Source organism: Lycorma delicatula, chromosome 3, assembly GCF_047948215.1.
Source record: "Lycorma delicatula isolate Av1 chromosome 3, ASM4794821v1, whole genome shotgun sequence".
Classification (NCBI taxonomy): domain Eukaryota; kingdom Metazoa; phylum Arthropoda; class Insecta; order Hemiptera; family Fulgoridae; genus Lycorma; species Lycorma delicatula.
Window position 1 is genome coordinate 161,120,836 of NC_134457.1, and position 18,801 is coordinate 161,139,636.

The 18,801-nt window shown below is 29.4% G+C and overlaps 1 protein-coding gene across 1 annotated transcript in view; it reads right to left on the reverse strand.

The window, feature by feature from the left end:
• Positions 1 to 6,443: 6,443 nt before the first annotated feature.
• Positions 6,444 to 18,801, reverse strand: part of Rtca (RNA 3'-terminal phosphate cyclase) — a 57,928-nt gene continuing 45,570 nt past the window's right edge. Inside the window, exons 8-10 of the mRNA XM_075360907.1 lie at positions 14,910 to 15,063; positions 12,377 to 12,481; positions 6,444 to 6,693 (exon numbers count right to left, since the gene is read on the reverse strand). Of these exons, the coding sequence (XP_075217022.1) occupies positions 6,610 to 6,693; positions 12,377 to 12,481; positions 14,910 to 15,063 (343 nt within the window). The 3' untranslated portion in view covers positions 6,444 to 6,609. The remainder of the gene's footprint in view (positions 6,694 to 12,376; positions 12,482 to 14,909; positions 15,064 to 18,801) is intronic.

The following is an 18,801-nucleotide window of genomic DNA, read 5'->3' on the forward strand; positions in this document are numbered from 1 at the left end:
TGCTGCTGTACCCCTCCACCCAACTACTTTCAGCCACTAGAATGAATATGCTCGTATTTAGATGCATTTTTCACCTACTTCAGCGGCATACCGTAAATAGACAATTTGAAGTAAATTTTACCTAGTTTCCACATTTAAAAAAAAAATGTCAATCAGACCATTTCTGGAGAAAATCCACTCAATGCAAGGTAGGTACATAATAGTGTGTAAAAAATTCAAAATGCAATTGTGCAAAAACTATTTATCCAACAGCATCCAGATTTTGTACACACAATATTTATATCATTGACTAAAATGTCATACAGAGCATTGCTACAGCTTCAAAATTGACAGGGCTATGAATTAAAAAAAAAAATTATTTTCTTAAGGATTTTTTCACTTTTTCTTGATAAAAATTGGACCAAACAAGTTGTTCAAGGGCTTGTTTAAAGGTATTTTGTCTACAACTTCTCTCATTGAAGTAATATGACTGCTCAATTACTTTTCAATTTAGAAGCAAAAAACTAAAAAAATAAAGTTATTTTTGTCTTTTAAACTTGTTTAAATAATAAAAAAAATTAAGAGGTGGAAACATGTATACATTGATATGAACCATCTTACACCCTGTGGTATAATTGATTTCCTGCGATCTTTTAATTCACTTAATCTCTTTGTCTTGGTCTATTAATTAAATTTCACATTATAGATGTCTGTATTATGAGAATACTGTGTTTGGAGCTGAAGTTGAAATAAAAAGAAATCCTTTTACTGAACAATATTGTTAGTATATAAGCATATTGTTAGCTGTTTAAGAATTTCTTTCAGGTGAAGATAAGAAATTTTCTCTACAAGTTGTTAAATCAATGGGAAAGTACAACTTTAATATTATAAAAATTGAAAGGAAAATCAGGCAGTCAAAGAAATATAATGCTGATTTTTGCACAATGAAGTTCGTTCAACGATCGGGTATTCAATCATACTACAGGAAAACAAGAAAAATCAAATATCAAAAATACTCAGCGTTTCCTGCACAACAGTTTTTAAAAATGTTCTAGACAATACAGTGAAAATGTTGAACAATAAAAGCGACCACTTAAAACTCATCACTCTTGAGATGGATCTTCTGCATTTCCAAAATTTTATAATTCATTCTGATGTCAGATGGCTCTCAGGGATTTGTTTTAAATCGAATATTTGAGCAAACCAACCAGTCTAATAAATCTCTAAAAATTAAAAACAAATGTGAATCTTTCAACTTATTGTAAAATAAATATGATCAGAAAACCTTCATGCATATCATATATGTTTAATATTTTAAATCATGGAAATTCTAATGTGTACGGAAGAAATAAAAATATTATTTTATTAACACATAAATTAACAATCCTCAGGGACAATAAGGGAACAATCCAAGGGGAAAATAAGATTACATATATAAAAATGTTTTCTAATGCCACCACCGACCAAAAGATAACAGATCTCAAGTCACTTGATGCAAAAGTTGAACAATATTTTCTAAAATCTAATGTCAAGTGTTATGACCAAGAGAAAAATCTGTTCTTGACCCCTAAAGACAAGTCTGATTATAAACAGACCCTCACAAATAAAGAACATCTACTTTGACTTCAAAATTATTTTACTAACATAGTTTTTAAAAATACTCCGATATTTACAAAAGTATTAATCAAAAAAACAATTATTAAAAATGTTAGTGAAAAGGCAGAACAACTTATTCCTCTTTCCCACTTACGTAAAGAATTCTCTGCTTCAGGTACAGTTAAGGGAGTGACTATATTCTGAGGAAGAAATGAGTGTCCTTATCAATAATTCATCCAGATATGAAAAAGATTTGTTACTAGTCAGTCACAAGTTTCACATTAAAACTTTTATAATTTTTAACAACAGAAAATAAAATTTTTTGGTAATCTTTCTTATAAACTGATTTTAAGAATTTTTCACCTGATACTAATAATTACATAAAATAAATACTCACTCTCACTTACACATAATCTATTTGGGTGCTGCCAAAACTACCAGCCCATTTTAGGGTGCAAGGAACACGATTGTTAATCGCTGATTTAGGTGGTGTATATTTACTACCTATCTGCTACCTGCTACTGTTACCTACTACCCGCTGATAACAGAAAAGGATGGAAACATTACATAAAAACAGTGAAATCTGCACTATAAATTAAATATGTATGAGTTGAAACTACAGATAGATAGTACTACAGATAGTATTTATCTTGGATAAGACATACTGATCAATATTAAAAGTTTCAACAGTCTTCTACTAATTCTGTAGCTGTAGTGTGGAGTGTTTCTCAGTATATTTATATAAGATGAATATAAGATGCATGAGATAAATCTCTAGCAAATAAGGGTTTTTTATTTAGTATTAATTATACTAACAGAACCAGGATGGTTGGCCACACATTATTCAGCACTACCAGGAAATCACAAATAAATAAAAAAAGTGGTCTGTGGATCACTTGCACAAGAAGAAATTCTGCTAAGTGCCCAGGATGTATTGCTGAAATTAACAAAGCATATTTTTTTATTGGAATGTTTTTGTAAACTGACACAGACGGATAAAAAAAGGCGCAAAAAAAATGTTAGATGCACTTATTGCATCTGATTTTGTTCAAGTTTCAAATTGAAAAAAAATTTAAATAATGAAAACTAACTGAATTTTTTTGATACCTTGAAATTTCAAAAAATAATCAAACATTTCTGTAAATTAAGAGTAAATATTGTTTTATCAATTAAATTGAGTTTTTTAACAATTTTCTAGTAGATATCCTATCACCTATCGTGGAACTTGTCTTTACCCAGTTCCCTTGAAAGTAATACAGAAAGGCTAGTAAATAAAGGAATTAATTCTGTTTGCTTTTAATTCATTTTCAGCTTAGTACAGCAATCTTGGCAGCCTTTTTTAAGAGATTTACTTAATTTGAAACGATTATAAAATAAAATAAATAACAATTATAAAATTTTTTAAAATAGTCTTGTCATAATTTTTAATAGATGTACTACTTTTTATTTAAACTTTTAATAACTTGTTTAATATCACACAATTTAACTGTCTACTGCATTGTGTGTGTATTTGTGTGCCAAAGTTGATCTGTAAGTGCTTTTCTGTTCTATTGGAGATGAACAAGTAATTTTCCTGAATATATATTATTTATTTCTCAATATATAACATTAAAGAAATAAAAATTACTTATAAACTTAATACTGTTAACATAAAAAAATAACACAAAATCTGGTTGTTTAATGTTTTCTATTTATTTCTAAAATCTTAAAACAAGCACTGTACATTTCATTCAGTAAGATTTGTTTGAAATCTTCAGTTGATACATGTTTATACATCCTGGATGAAGCATATGAATAATTTCATAAGCCAATTTTCATGTCATATAATTTCATATGTCAAGCTGCTGATAATTAATATAATTCTATCCCATTCTGTTTCATTACACGGCTGCACAAAAAGGAGCGTAATGTATTAAGGGGGTATTATGTACATGTATGTAAGTATATATGTTTGTTCCACTGTAGTAGCTCAATGGCCAAACTGATTTAGATGTATGACCCCATGTTGGAATCCTTATGTTACCAGGAGTGTCACAGGCTATATAAAATATATATATCAGTGGAGATTTGCTGGTTGAAACTTTAATGAACTGTGAGCCTCTATCACTGAGGTAGCTACTTTTGAACTGAATAATTCAAATCAATCGAATAAATATTACAAAAATAATATAATTAAATCTACTTTACATAAAATAAAATTCAAAATGTTTGTTTATGATATTGGACTTCCCATGGGAACTGTATGAGAGACTGGAATGGTGAGGTCATGTGAGCACCCTGAGCAAGGCTAGACCAATTATCACTATCAATTGACAACAAACAAGGTGCCATTGGGGCCCTGTTGTGGGAGTTGGAATGGGGTACTCTAATAATATCTCTGCAAACAATCGTCCAATTTTCAAGATTCAAATGGGGTATTTGTTAGTAGGTTAAAGGCTAACTTTTGCATGCATCAGGTACTCTCAATCTAACAGATCACAGTTATTCAGAAATGTTGTTACATCTTTGCATCTGATCTTCTGATTTTCAAAATTCAAACAGGGTATTTGCTAGAATAATAATACAAAATCACAACAGGACCAAGCCAGAATAAAAATTAACTGATATACTCAGAAAAATCGAGTTGCTTGTGCTATGCCAAGACCAGCTTGAGCCTGGCAAGCTCTCACAAATGGTCTTTGTAGAGTTTGATGACAGTACAATTAGAGGTAATGCTGTCAGCATCGGATTGTGCCCATAATTGTAGAATTTGATGTTTTAAGGGAACTGGGCAAAATGAAACGGTGCCGCTAAAACTGTGCTGGGCTGTGACATTTAAATGCACTCAGGATCTGAATAGTTATTGTCCTGTATTAAAGAGCTATGAATAGTAATTATTCTGTATTAAAGTTGTGAAATTCAAACAATAAAAGCAGTTATTGCATATCCAATTGTTCATTTAGCTATGAGACTAGTATTTCATGGTGTTGATTTACGAATTTGGATTGCTCCAACTTCATGAAAAGAGATTTCAGATTCCCCAGAAGGCTCAACCGATGTAAATATTAATTACATTCCAGAAGAATCAAATACTGAACCTCACCTCATCACACAAGCAGAACTGAGCAACCTAATTCGTGACTTGTATTTATCAAAACAACATGCAGAATTCCTAGATTCATATTTAAAGAATGTTATTTATTAACCAAGGATACTAAAATTTCAGTGTATAAAAATCAAAAAGAAAATTTACTGAAATACTTTAGAAGAGATAATTTGTTCCTGCCATGATGTTAGGGCTAATGTCTGAACTGGACATTGTATGTTAACATACAATGTTAACATACATTAACATTGTATGTTAATTCATAATTAGTGTTTATTTATAGAATCGTCAATAAGAACCTTAAAGGTAGTGTTGTTGCATAACTCGAATAAGTTTTCTTCTATACTGGTAGCACATGTAAGAATGAAAGAATCACATGCAATTATGTCAAACATTTTAAAAGCTATTAAATATGATTAGCACTCATGGAGAATCATTGCTGACTGAAAGTAATAGGGCTTCTTCTCAGTCTCCTCAGGGGCTTTACAAAATACATGTGTTTCTTAAATTTGTGGGATAGTCAGGCTACAGATAAACATTATGCAGTTAAAGACTGGCCAAAAAAAAATCAGTTTACCCCCAAGAAAGGAAAGTGTTGTAAATATTCCCCTTGATGAAGCAGACTGTATTACTTTACCACCTCTACACATAAAACTAGGCCTGGTGAAGAATTCTGTAAAAGCATTAGATAAAGATGGAGACGGTTTTAAATATTTAGCTGAGGTTTTTTCACAATGAAGTGAAGCCAAATTAAAAGAGGCAATATTCATTGAGCCACAAATAAGAAAAATAATTCTTGAAAATATATTTGACAGCAAACTGAATCCTAAAGAACTAGCACGGGACTCATTCAAAGATGTCATTACTGGTTTTCTTGGAAAAAACTAAGATCAGCTTATAAATGAATTCTTAGTGAACTACGAAAATTAAGACTAGAGAATGTCATTGAAGATTCAGTTTTTACATTTTTATTTGGACTTTTTCCCTTTAAACTTGGGTAACAAGATATACTGCAGATGGAACAATGTTATCAAGGCAGATGGGATGAATCTATGATGAGCAACTACTACAGGATGATAAAAAGAGAAGACTTTTCCTTTTTTGAACACAAAAGTAAAATGGGATAAAAGAAATTATGATAAACATAAATGTCTGCAAACTGGAGATAGGAATTTTAATTGTAATTATTATTTTTGTATTCATTATTTAAGAAGTCCTTCAATATTTTAAAGGGTCATATAAAAAATCTGAGGGTGATGAAGAAATAATGATTTCATTTTAAGATTCAGCATAAAAAAATACATTCTAATTCACCTACTTTTATCTCAGTTGAAAATTTTTTTTTTACTTTTGTAATTTGAGGTTTTAGAATAAAATAAACATAACTTGAATTAGTGAATATCAGTCCTGATTCTTTTATTTAATTTTGGTCCCAATAATTGTATGTAAACAATTATATTTACTATATCCTGTCGCTATCATTTGGGTTTTGCTTATACAGTAGCAAAAAATAAGTAAAATATTTTTATTTTAATATTATATTTGACATATTTGTGATTAATCTGATGTCACAATAACAATTTCTTTTTCTTTTTTTGTTGAAAAAAACCCTTGTATATACAAAAAAACTCCAGGTCAGTCAATGAGTAAAACATTAGCCAGAGATAGAGTTCAGAAAGAAATTATAACATCAGTATAATGAATTGCTGTATTTATTTTTGTGAATAGGAAACATGAACAGACATTTATTACCTGCAATACAGGATAATGAACAATTACAATATTTTATTTTAACTGCAAAATAAATGTATTTCTTTTAAACCAATTTAATATAGACATATTAAAAATTATGAAGACAAAAAGACTAGACTTTTATGCATTATTTTTGTTATCCTTCCATATGAACATTACTGTAGATAAAGCATATGAACTGAACAGTATGATAATAATTATATTAAATTATTAGTTCTTCCAATACCTTCGCATTCAATAATGTTTGATTTAGGTCCTTCTTCTTTTATTGTAAATTTTGCCTGAAAAATACATAAAATATTAAAAAATTATAATAAATATAAATTACAATATTTATACACATCAACCATGAACAAACATGACTGACCTAAGTTTTTTAAACAGATTACAGTGAAAAAACATCATAATTAAACATTTTGTTTATAATTAAAAAATGTATGGTATTTTTTTAAGACTTTTCCTCAAGAAAAAAGCCAGCAATGAATTGCATAACTGAAAATTGAATTGATATAGAAAATATAGATGCAAAAAACTCCCATAAACTCATTTCCAGAAGTAAATTATAGCTTAAAAAAGAAAAATATACAGTCAATTTTTGAGGAAGTGAATAACGAATTTTAAATAAAAATTTTTGGTAATTTGTAGTCTTGATAAAAAACTTCCATTTTAATAAGAATGATGTTTTGCTAAATGCCTCAGTAAAAATTCAAAATTTTATTTAGGCCAAAACATCCCTAACCATTTTCAAATTTTTCCAACAATTTAGTATATTCTTTCCCGCAAAGGTAGTACCAGTTTATAAAGTTTACAGAAAATCAGTCAGAGGTATCCAGAGTTATAAGATCAAATACAGGCCAACATATGCACACTTGTCCATTTGACAAAAATAATTTTTTTTGGTCTCTGAAGCATGGAATAAAAACTTTTTTCTCAAATTGTTTACAATTTATTTAAATCTATTTTTTATTCAAAGTTTCTTTAAGGCACAAAACTTAGAGATTAATTGTTTTTAGATTTTTTTACCCATCTACACAACTTACTGTTATAGCTACAGATCAGAAAGTAAAGAATATATAGCAATTCAGCCAATCCATAAAATTACTCCATATTAATATTCTCATATATTATATAGTTATCTGTCCTGAGGCAGGCCCCTTGCACCATGTCTGACTCCATTCTCTTCTATACCCAGCTAATCTTATAATCCTGATAGCTCCCATTTCCTTTTAGAATATCTATAATTTTAACTTTTTCTGGCTTCCCTATTTCATATTGTCTTATCTTTAACTTTTTTATTGTGAATTAGTTTCTACTTTCTTTCATTAACTCTCATCTTTACAACTTCATTTTTCATTCAATCTTCTGCAAACCCACACTTCAGACGCAAGACAATTCAATTTTAATCCTTTTAACTCTTACTATATAACCATTTCTTTCTTAAATACTTCCATAGTTATTACTATTCTTCTTACTTTCCTGTTTATATAGCAGCTATAGCAATGTAGAAGGGAAAGTATGGTGATCGGGAAAAACTGGGCATACCTGGTTTTCACCAAATCTTGACAGATTGACCCGTAAGACCTTAGAAAAACAAAAAATGGCATCAAAATTTCCTTGACAAAATATGCTTACATATGTATATGTGTGTGTATGTTGGCATAAAAATCACCTTATATCTCCAGGACCGATTTTACCAAACTCGGCTATATTATTTCTATAGTAGGTGTATTGAGCTATTAAATTTTCAATACAAAACATCAGGGAAAGGAATGGGGGATACGGCGTGGAAAAAATGAATCGTCTCCAGATTTTGGATAATTAAGGTTATATTTTCTTATGATTTTGTGAATATTAATAAAGTAAACAACTTTTGCAAAAAAATTTTTTGCTAAATTTCACCCCCACTCCTAAAAATGGTTTTCAATATTGACCTATAAATCAACTTATATCTCCAAAACTCTCAAACAATTTTGACCAAACTTGGTCAGATTTCTTTATATGAGGCATTGATGCTACTAAATTTTCAATATAAAAGGTCAGGGGGTGGGAGATACAGGGGGAAAACAAAATTGTCTCCAGATTTTGCATAATTAAGGTTATATATTTTTTTAAATAATTTTGTGAATATTAATAAAGTAAACAACTTTTGTAAAAATATGTGTTTGTTAAATTTCACCCCACCCCTAAAATTGGTTTTAATTTTGAAGAGTTATAGAAAGTAGTAACAAGAGGTGATTTTCATTGCAGTTTTTTTTTTTAAATAATTTTTTGAATATTAATAAACAACTTTTGTAAAAAAAAATTTGCCTAAATCTCACCCCCACCCTTAAAAAGGATTTTAATTTTGAAGAGTTACAGAAGACGGGTGTAAAGGTTTTTTTACTAAATTGCACCTCACTCCAAAAAAAAGTAATAATTTTGAAATGTTGTAAAAGGTAGTAACTACAATGGGTCTTTTTCGTTGCAGTTTGTTCTATTCCCATCTTGTTGAATCCACAAATTTGTTCCCCATCAAAATGGGGTCTTAACCCAGCCATCTACCCCTTACCGCACATTCCAATTAGCGGCCAGACTACAGCTGTAGTCGTCTGCTATGTTCTGATGTCACAGGTGAGAAATAGAATTAAATAAATGAATAATATTTAGTGTAAAAATTTATCTAAAGTGGCTGCTAGTACTGCCACACCTGTGCAAATGAAATGTGATATGCGTGCGCTTTAGAATCATTGAATTAAATAAACAAAAAAATATTATATTTAAATAAAATGATAACTGTTTTAAATTAAGTTGTGTGTGTATGTCTGTGTAAGTCATGCATCAGAAAAAAGCGTGTGACAGGAAAGTCCTACAACTATGTTGTCGGTTTTTTAAATTTTATTTTCACTTTTGAAATCTTCTGTTCTACCTAGGTATCTGACTATTTTACTTACAATTAAAAATTTTAATTTTTTGTTAGCCCAATAGCATATTTTTTTTTATTAAGTGTTCTTTTTAGAATTTAAAGCAGAAGATTCTTTGCTGAAAAACATAAAATCAAACTAATTATTAAAGAAATCTTGATTTACTGCACTATGATTTTTGCAGCTTGGAACATGCTTCTTGTTTTAAGAGAGTCTCTGGCCAGCCACATTTCAGATTTAGATTACATAACACAGGTTCATCACCTCTGGTTTCTTTTCTATTGGTAGTCCACCTATTCCTATTTTTTCTTTACATCTTCAATTGACTGTATAACTTCTGATTTTAGAATTGTTGCTCCTATTTCACCTCATTCCATTTCAATTCGATCTATTGGAAAATCATTTGCCTTTCTATTAGATTGTTATAATTCCCCCAAGTATTCCTTCCACCTTTTTAGCGTATATTCCTGTATTACATTTTGCATTACACTTTACAATTTCCACTGACAAGTTCAATTTAGCTTTCTATCTAAATCTTCTCATCTGAGAATTTGTTACCAAATAATTTCCCCATTTCTTGTATAACACATTTAGTTAAACTACAAAAATTCAGAATTCATCATCAGACACAGTTTTCTAACCGCTGGTTCAATCTGCTTAAACATAAGCTCTCCATCTCTTTCTATCCTGCCATCATCTCTGTTTCATAACCTCCAATCACTTTCCTTCTCATTCTTAGGCACACTTTTCAACTACATTCAACTTTGATCCTTCTCAGAATATCCATATAATGTTATCCCACATCCATTTTCTTTATATTTTTATAGAATTTAATTCTTGATCTCTTAATTTTTTCTAGTAAAATAAACTCTACTATAATTTTAAAATGATTTATTATTATATAAATTACTAAAATGTTTTTAATAATATCTCATTTCACTTCACTACTATGAAACAATCACTAATATAAGAAAGCAGGACAGTTTTGCAAATCTCTAAAAGTACAATACCACAGGAATTATTACTACATTCTTCTCCAATAATTTATTCATAATTTGTATCCTATATTTTGTTCAATATGAACTTATAACTCCCAATAGGGGAACAAATCGTGGATATGAAATTTAGTTTTTCATAAAAAGTAATTTTACCATATTTTTTGTATACTACAAGGATATTTGGTACTTTTAGTCGGTTTTCTTAAAACATAACTTAAAATTTATGTGTTCAAATGATGAATGGAAATTTCCAAAAAAGAACCTGTATCTATATTGTACAAAATATGTATCAGTACAGTAATAGAACTTGTTTAATAATCCGACTTGATACTTGATGTATAGCCATGATTGTTTTAATTTAAAATACTCACATATCTGTATTAATACTGTAATTCCCTGTTCATTCTGCCACCCTATGAGAAACTGTAGATAATGCTCATTAATGATCCATCCTTTGTTTCCTGTATTTATAATCTCAGTAAAGGACAAAATTAATTTCATTTTAATCAAGCAAAATTGACTGTTTATTCAGCAGATACTTTTAGCAAGTTAGCAAATATGACTTCTGCTAAATGTATGTGTTCAATACTGCCACTAAAAATTTAAAATTTGTTGCAAGTTGAGAAAATTAGTATCATGCAGCACGACAAATATGACATTCTGGAATTATATATGAGACTGAAGAAAGAAAAACAAAAAGCTTGTGAGTAGTAACAAAAATAGAAGAGCATTTGGCACCAGAATACAGACATTTTCACAAGTACAAGAGCAGATATCCTCTAACATTCAAGGCAGATTCCAGCAAGGGTTTGTTACAGCTACAGAGTTAGCACTATTCAAGATTGAATGAATAGCAAAGGAACTTCAAATACCGAAACATTTCTAAAGCAAATCAAGGATGGGTGTCATTTCATGAATAACCACAGACTATCCCTAAGAAAACATATGTCTGTTTGCCAACATTTGTTAGATGTCTGCAAAGAAAAATTACTGGTCTTCAGACAAAAATTCAATTATGAAAAGAAAATAATTTTTTAATGGGGCAAGCTGGAAATGCTGATCAAGCCCCAGTTTACTTCAATGTTCCAGCAGATTCATAAACTAACATGGTTGGGGACAGAACTATTCACATACACATTCGCGGTTATAAGAAACAGAAGTAATGCTGATAGTACTTCAGATCACAAAAAACTTCTGTCATTTATTATATTTATAAGAAAAACCCTCCAAAGTATGAGAAATTATCAACTGATGTAATTGTTATGTACCAAGAAAAAGTATGGAAAGACAACACACTAATATTATGCTATATAAAATGTATGTGTGAGACCAGTTTGACGGCTCTTTTAAAATTGAAAAATATAGTGATGGACAGTTTCTGTAGACATGTAACATATGACAAAGGCTTCACAGAGCTGGTGGAATGACTCCAGCTATTTAATGTTTATATTAAATGGCTTTAAAAGCTCATTTAGAATATCATCTGGAATGGAAGGCGACTACAGGAAGTCTCTAAAAGCCTAGTCTAACTTTCATATGAGTGGATTTTAGGCCAATGGCCCTTACTCTAAATGATCTGGATGTGAAGAGCTTGAACAAAATGCTGCATTTTTAAGCTCTTGACATAATTAAAGATTGTGTCATGTGGGTTGACAAACATGATAACATCCCTTCTGAAAAGAAAGATTTGAAAAATAAAAACAGACAACAAGTCCTTCTTCAAATCATTAATGTTTTAATTACAATAATTCAATAATGTTGCTGAAGTAGGCTCATAAGTTTTTGTTCCACATTTCCATAAAAAATTTATATTGCTCCATATTTAACTAATACATCTATTTCCATGTATTGTGAATTTAAACAGACTAACAAGTGATATCTGTCAGTATAATTTACTGTATTTATTAAAACAGCATTTAAAACCAATTTTTACTGAAAGCAAAATAAATTGAATTAGCAAAAAAATGTATATGTTAATATTTTTCAAAAAAATTATAAGAGTATTTTTAGGTGTACAGTTTTTACAAGCGCATATAATATACAAGCAAATACAATATTAGAAGTACCTTGGTTAACAGTTGTGCAACATGAATAGCAGTCTCAGTATGTAATGTAATAGGACCGCATTTTACACTTGATTTTCCTTCAGCCAATGCCATTAAAATAATGATCTATAACATAATAAAACAAATATTTTCATACAGACATTAATAATGTGTGTGCATGCACACATTTACATCACACTTTGTAACAGAGCCTTTTTTATCACACCTGTAAAAATCAAATTTTATTATTTTTTCCTTCAGCATTTTAATATTGTCAGAATGATTACAACTTCCCTGAATAACACTTCATTGCTATAATAAATTCTATCAGTTACCTGGTTCAAGGTCAATACTGAATGATCTGCCAATTTTTTTAATTACATATTTCTTATTAACAGAACAGAAGAAAAAATTCTGTAAGTTTTTTTACACCAAACAATTTGTAAATAATTATCCCCTGATAATCCAGGGGCTTGTTTCTTTCAATAATGTACACAGTAAATACTTATATTTATAAATTCTAAAAATCATAATTGAAATCATTTATCTATATAAATAGAAACGAGAAAATTCAGTGAAAAAAAATAAATTTGTAAAACAGAAATTTTAGAATTTGATTTTAAAAAATGTTTCAAATTGAAAAAAAAATTATAAAACACAAATTAAAAAAAAATTAATCAAAATTAGAAAACATATGCTAAATTTTGAAGCACAGACAGAATGACAGAATATGCCAATCCATAATACTTAAAAATCATAAATGGAATTTTATATTATCAGAAAATTATTTTTATTATAACTGTGAGATAATAACATTTATTTATAATGAATAAACAATTGAGCCAAAATATTTTTCATCAAGATTTAAAAAAAAAATCAATGTAACTAAGTAGTGTCTCATCGCAACTAGGGCAGAAGTAATGTTATTTTCCCATATTAATGTTTTTCCCTTAAAATAGTTTTTTATAACTACAGACGTAACAATAAGGGCTGGATTATTTATTTTTCTGCTAGTGGCAAAATGTTTGTGAAATGTGAGCTGTCATTCTTACAAGGGTAGGTCATATTTTAGCATTTAAAACAGTATTTTTTCACCTAAAGCACATGTTTAATAAGCTACTGACCACAAAATAAATAAAAATATAACAAAATAGCAACAAACTGGTGGTTCCTAATGGAAGGAGAATGATGTCATTCAATGAGGAACACGGTTAGGGGGATTGTAACAGGATCATAAAAGAATGTTGTGAAGATCACCAAATATATCAACGTGGTGTTCAATTACATTACAAGTTGATATGGGACACATAAAAAAGTATTGTCCTTGGTCTGACAACATGAGTTGAATCTTCATAATTATTTTTATCAAGCTGGGTATACCTTAGTTGTAACTAAATAAGCAGTTAAAAGTAGAATAAGAGTTCAGAGATAGATCTTTCAGATAATAAACATTTTACCCGATACCAATAAAAAATTAATTAAAATTAACATAATGTATTCTTAATCCAAATAGAAACTTACTGGGAACGCTCCTATATACAATTTACGTACTTGTCATAAAAGGTTATCCATTGTTCTGTAATATCTTTCTCACGGAGAATATGCTAATAAAATGTCTTTATGGCAACTGCAGGATGACAATCAATTACAATTCTATTGCCTCTCATCTTTTTCTTTTATATGAGAAATACAAATAAAGCATATGAAGACTGCGAAAGCTAGTCAGGATTTGAACCCAGAATCTTCCAGATGAAAGGCAGATAGATGTTACCATGCTGCCATGAATGTCAGCTGATTATTTTATATCACAAAATCATTTCTTAACTTATTTAACTGAAACTTTAAATTTCTAACAATGACAATAATAATTAGAGATCTTTCTAAATGCATACTTTGAAAGTTCAGAAATCATAAATTTGTAGAACCAACATTTAATGAAGTTAGAGCTTTTTATTTAAATTTAAATGGAATAAATTAATTGTAAGCCATGTGATGTTTCATATAATGATCAAAAACAAATATATTTAACAACCTAACTCAAGGCAAAAACTGCAGTCACTAAAGAAGACATACTATTGAAAGAATTGTGATGTGAATCTTTAAACACTATTTTCCATAAATTTGGTTCAAAACTTTGTCATTAAAAATTAATACTTTTATACAATTTTCAATTCTGATCATCACTGACAACACCAGAAATATGATAATGCTCATAGTTAGTATGATTACAAAGAATATTACTGCGAATATTTGAAGTTATTCAAATTATCCCATTATACACAATTCACAGATTCACACTTTACAGATACAAGGTTATGCTTAATACATATCTGTACTTTTTACAAATTAAGTATCAGCATAGTTTAAAGAATTAAATCTCTGAAATAAAACTTTATTTTAGCATGAATATTAAAACAGTATGAAAATATTAAGAGTAAATTTGTCTTATTAATCACAAAGTTTCAGAATTCACTCTGATCATAAAGTAAAAAATAGGGTAGTTCCTGTTAAAGTTCATGCAGTCATGCATTATAAATACTACAAGGAAACTGACCTGATCTTGTGTGTGCTGATCAACACAAGAATGGAAATTTATTGATTCAATTAATTCATCAGCAGCTGCCCTTCCAACATCTTCAGCAGGAACACCTCTTTTACCGAGTGCAGTTCCTCCGAGTACACAACCAGTGCTAGTTTCAGCAAATATGCTATTAAACAAACACTTAAGTTATTAAAACATGCTTTAAAAATGAATTAAAAGAATATAAATAAAACTAAAAATACTCATTAAACTTTTTTATATTTTAATTGCTTGTGCATATTCTATTTCTAGTGACATATATAATCCATAATAATGTTAATGGCATGGATTATTAGAAACATTTTTGGAGTATTTTTAAAAATATTCAAAAAAATTTTGTTATGTTGAAATTCAGTAATTTTTTGGTCACACATCATTTTACACATGGAGGCTTAATTTGTTTTTGAGATACCTCTTTGCCCTTTTTATTCATATAGCTTTCGCCAGCTAAGTACTTTTTTTTGTGAATATTACAAGTCCACTGGTCAATGTTTCTCTATCGTTTTCAACTTTGCCGATCAATAACTGTTATTTAATATCTTCCTATAAGATTTACGAGTTTCATTCTCAGATTCAGAACTTACGTCTAAAGACGGTAGGTAATCCTCATCTTCTGAAAATCTCTTAATACAAATTTTTTTCTAGCAAATCTAATTCTGCAACTAACTCACTTTCAGAGGAATTGGGAGAAGCTGAGATTCCCTCATGGGCTTTTATATTTAAAGATAAAAAATGTGGTTATTTACATAATTTTTTATAGCAACATCCTTTCCCTATTTTTGCAAGTTTACAATTTCAATAAAATGAAACCTTGATAATTGTGCGGCTAGCCAAAAATTTGAATGTATTAACATATTTTTTAATTAAAATTACCTATTACAAATATACAAAATATTGTAAAGAATAATTACCATAAGATCTATTAAGATCAATACAAAGTATTTACAAAAAGATTTTTCCCAAATGCCAGGATAAAATTACCCTCATTAAAACAGGAAAATATATATTTGTTGTTGTAACCCAGAAAACTATAATGTTATTTCTTTAAAAAAAAGTTTCTGATTTCTTTATTTACTTACTAAAGATTCTGAAATGTATTGAATTTTTTTATCTAAAAATGTATTTAGTAAGATTAGGAAGAATTAGCACATTTAAGAGTTTCTTTGAACAGCTATTAAAACCTTTGCATTAACTGATTGACTAAATCTAAGGGTAGAAGAATATTATTCCCTTTTATCCTGACCTTTTTCAGCCCGTGATGTTACAACTTTTTTATCTTTTTTTTTTAAACATATTTTAAACACAAATACAAAAACTATTATTTTAACAAAACAAATCCTGTTCAAGACAATAAATATAAGTAATAATAACTGAATGAAAAGTTTATTTAGAAAAAACATATTATAAACTTATTGAGTTATGAAAGCAAAAAAATGTGATTACAGATTGTTTCACAGAAGTAGAAACAATTCTCTAAAGATCCCCATAGACTGTGCTGCGGGATATGTCAGATTTCTACTGACAAGACAAAAACCTTCCCCCTTCACTGTCCAAACTAAACCCAAACTTTTTTTTTGTAATGTTGAAGGAAGGGATAGCTCTACCAGCCGCTGCTTGCCTGTACAAGACGGCAGTGTCAGGCTTTCACCGACTAAAACCCCTCCCCAATTACGTAACTTAAATCTAATGTAACTTAACCTAAAAAACTAAAAATGTTAAAATAAAAAGTTGAGGTCAGATTGAGTCAAAATCCAAAATTTTGTTGCTTGGAACAATTATACTTTATTATTGTTGCATATCAATAATGGGCTCATTAAATTACTTTTTATTCATTTTCAGAAAAATATGTTTTTAAATCACACTATAAAATGCATTATATTTTGTGACCCCCCCAAACACTTGTCTCCTCATTCCTAGTAAATAATTTTCTTTCTTATTTATATAGTGCTCCAAATGTAGTAATTTCATAGGGCTTGGACAACAATCTAACTTTCTTTGGGTGGTCTCCAGTTCGGAGAACTGGAGACCACAGTATGTAGCTTTCTCCTACATACAACTTATACTGGCACATCCTATTTTGTTAAGTCCTTAAGTATCATCTTCTATGTTATTGCATCATATTTAAATATGTCTTACTAATTAGGTTACTAATGTTTTTCAAAAAATCAATTTCCATTACTCTCAACCTATCACAATGATTTACACAATTCCTTTAAATTCGTAGTTGAAATCTTGACTTTTTAAATACTATATTAAATTCTTCTTTAACGCCTCCAGTATTAAAAATTATGTGTAGTTTTGGCATCAATAAATAATTTTTATATTCAACTAAATAAAAAATACTAATATTTTAACTAAATAAATAAGCCGGCATATAAAGGAAATTTTTCTGTGATTTTGGTGCCTTTGGATTTTGCGTAGGATTAACAGGTAATTTGATATAGATATTAAATATTTTAAATTAAAAGTAAATTAATTCCTGACATCTTGTGCCGGCTTCTTCGCCATAGAGAGTTGTAAGAGTTGTTGTAAGGTTGTGCGCGTTACCTGGCAACGGGTGCCACGCTCTCTGCTGTTGGTGCAGACTGGATCACGTGTTGCGAGCTCTCTCCACACTAATAAATAATATTTAATCATTGCAGCAGTATTTTTCTAATGTGTGTAATCTTTGTGCATTACAAATCCCCATTGTCCAACTTTTGCTTCTTCTAACGCTATTTTTGACAGTCATTTGTAGAAATATATGTGTTACTTAGCAGTGTTCGAGCTGTACAAATTAAAGTATTAAATTCATAAAAAAATATGACATATTTGTTATATTGTGCAGAATATATATTTTTTTGAATAAAAAAGTTTCTTACATAAAAAATGAATACCATAACTTATTAAGAAGAGAATTCCTACAAAAAGATGGAATAGCTGAAATCATCTTTGTCATCAAAAGGTCCATTTCAAGTCTTTATGTAAAATATTCGTTATATCAGAATCATTAATCAACAGACTTACAAAATAAACTTGACTAAAAACTAAAAGAAACACTGCAAACAGAAAAGAGAAATACAAAAATTAACTAAATACTCTGCCAGTATACAGTAAAAATATCACAGAATTGATCATAAAGAAAAGGCACGAAACTTGAGGTTTCAGGAAATAAAACTGATGTTTTACAATATCTGTGTAAACTGGACACTACATTATACACTGCAATCCTAGCAGTTTTGTGAAGAACATAATAAGATAGTGTAGAACGAGCCAATGACTCTATTTGTTACTAAGGAAGGTATCTAATGTTTTTTAAAGTACTGTGTTTGTCTAACTATTTTTTACTGAATTGGTTTTTTAAGTGGATGCATATTGGTTTACTTGGCACTTCTGCCACCACCCATTCAGTTGCCCTAAAGCATAAGACCAAATATTTATCTCACAAACGGCATCCGACCCTCGAACAGTTTAGCAACCAGTATCCTGACATAGCTACTACAGCTTACCTAACAGCGTGAGCAGACTAAGCGTGGTGCCATACACCATCAGCTTATGTGTCCCAACCGCTCACTTGTCATATATTTGCTAAAATGGGTAGGCACACCCCCTCAACTACTAAAAATATATATGACATCCATAATAAAATTTATTTCATCTAGTCTGCAATTCACTACCATGCCTAGGTCACTGAATGCCAGCAAGTACCTGTCCACCATTTTATAATGCTTGGAGCACTATACAGTAACCAAACAAACAAAACACCTCAAGAAAGTATAATAAAACTATTGTTTAGTTTGTCATTTGTCATTAAGTTTTGTAATTGCAACATAATATGTAATGTAGATTGAAGTACAATCTCATTAATAAATGAATTTTTATGATG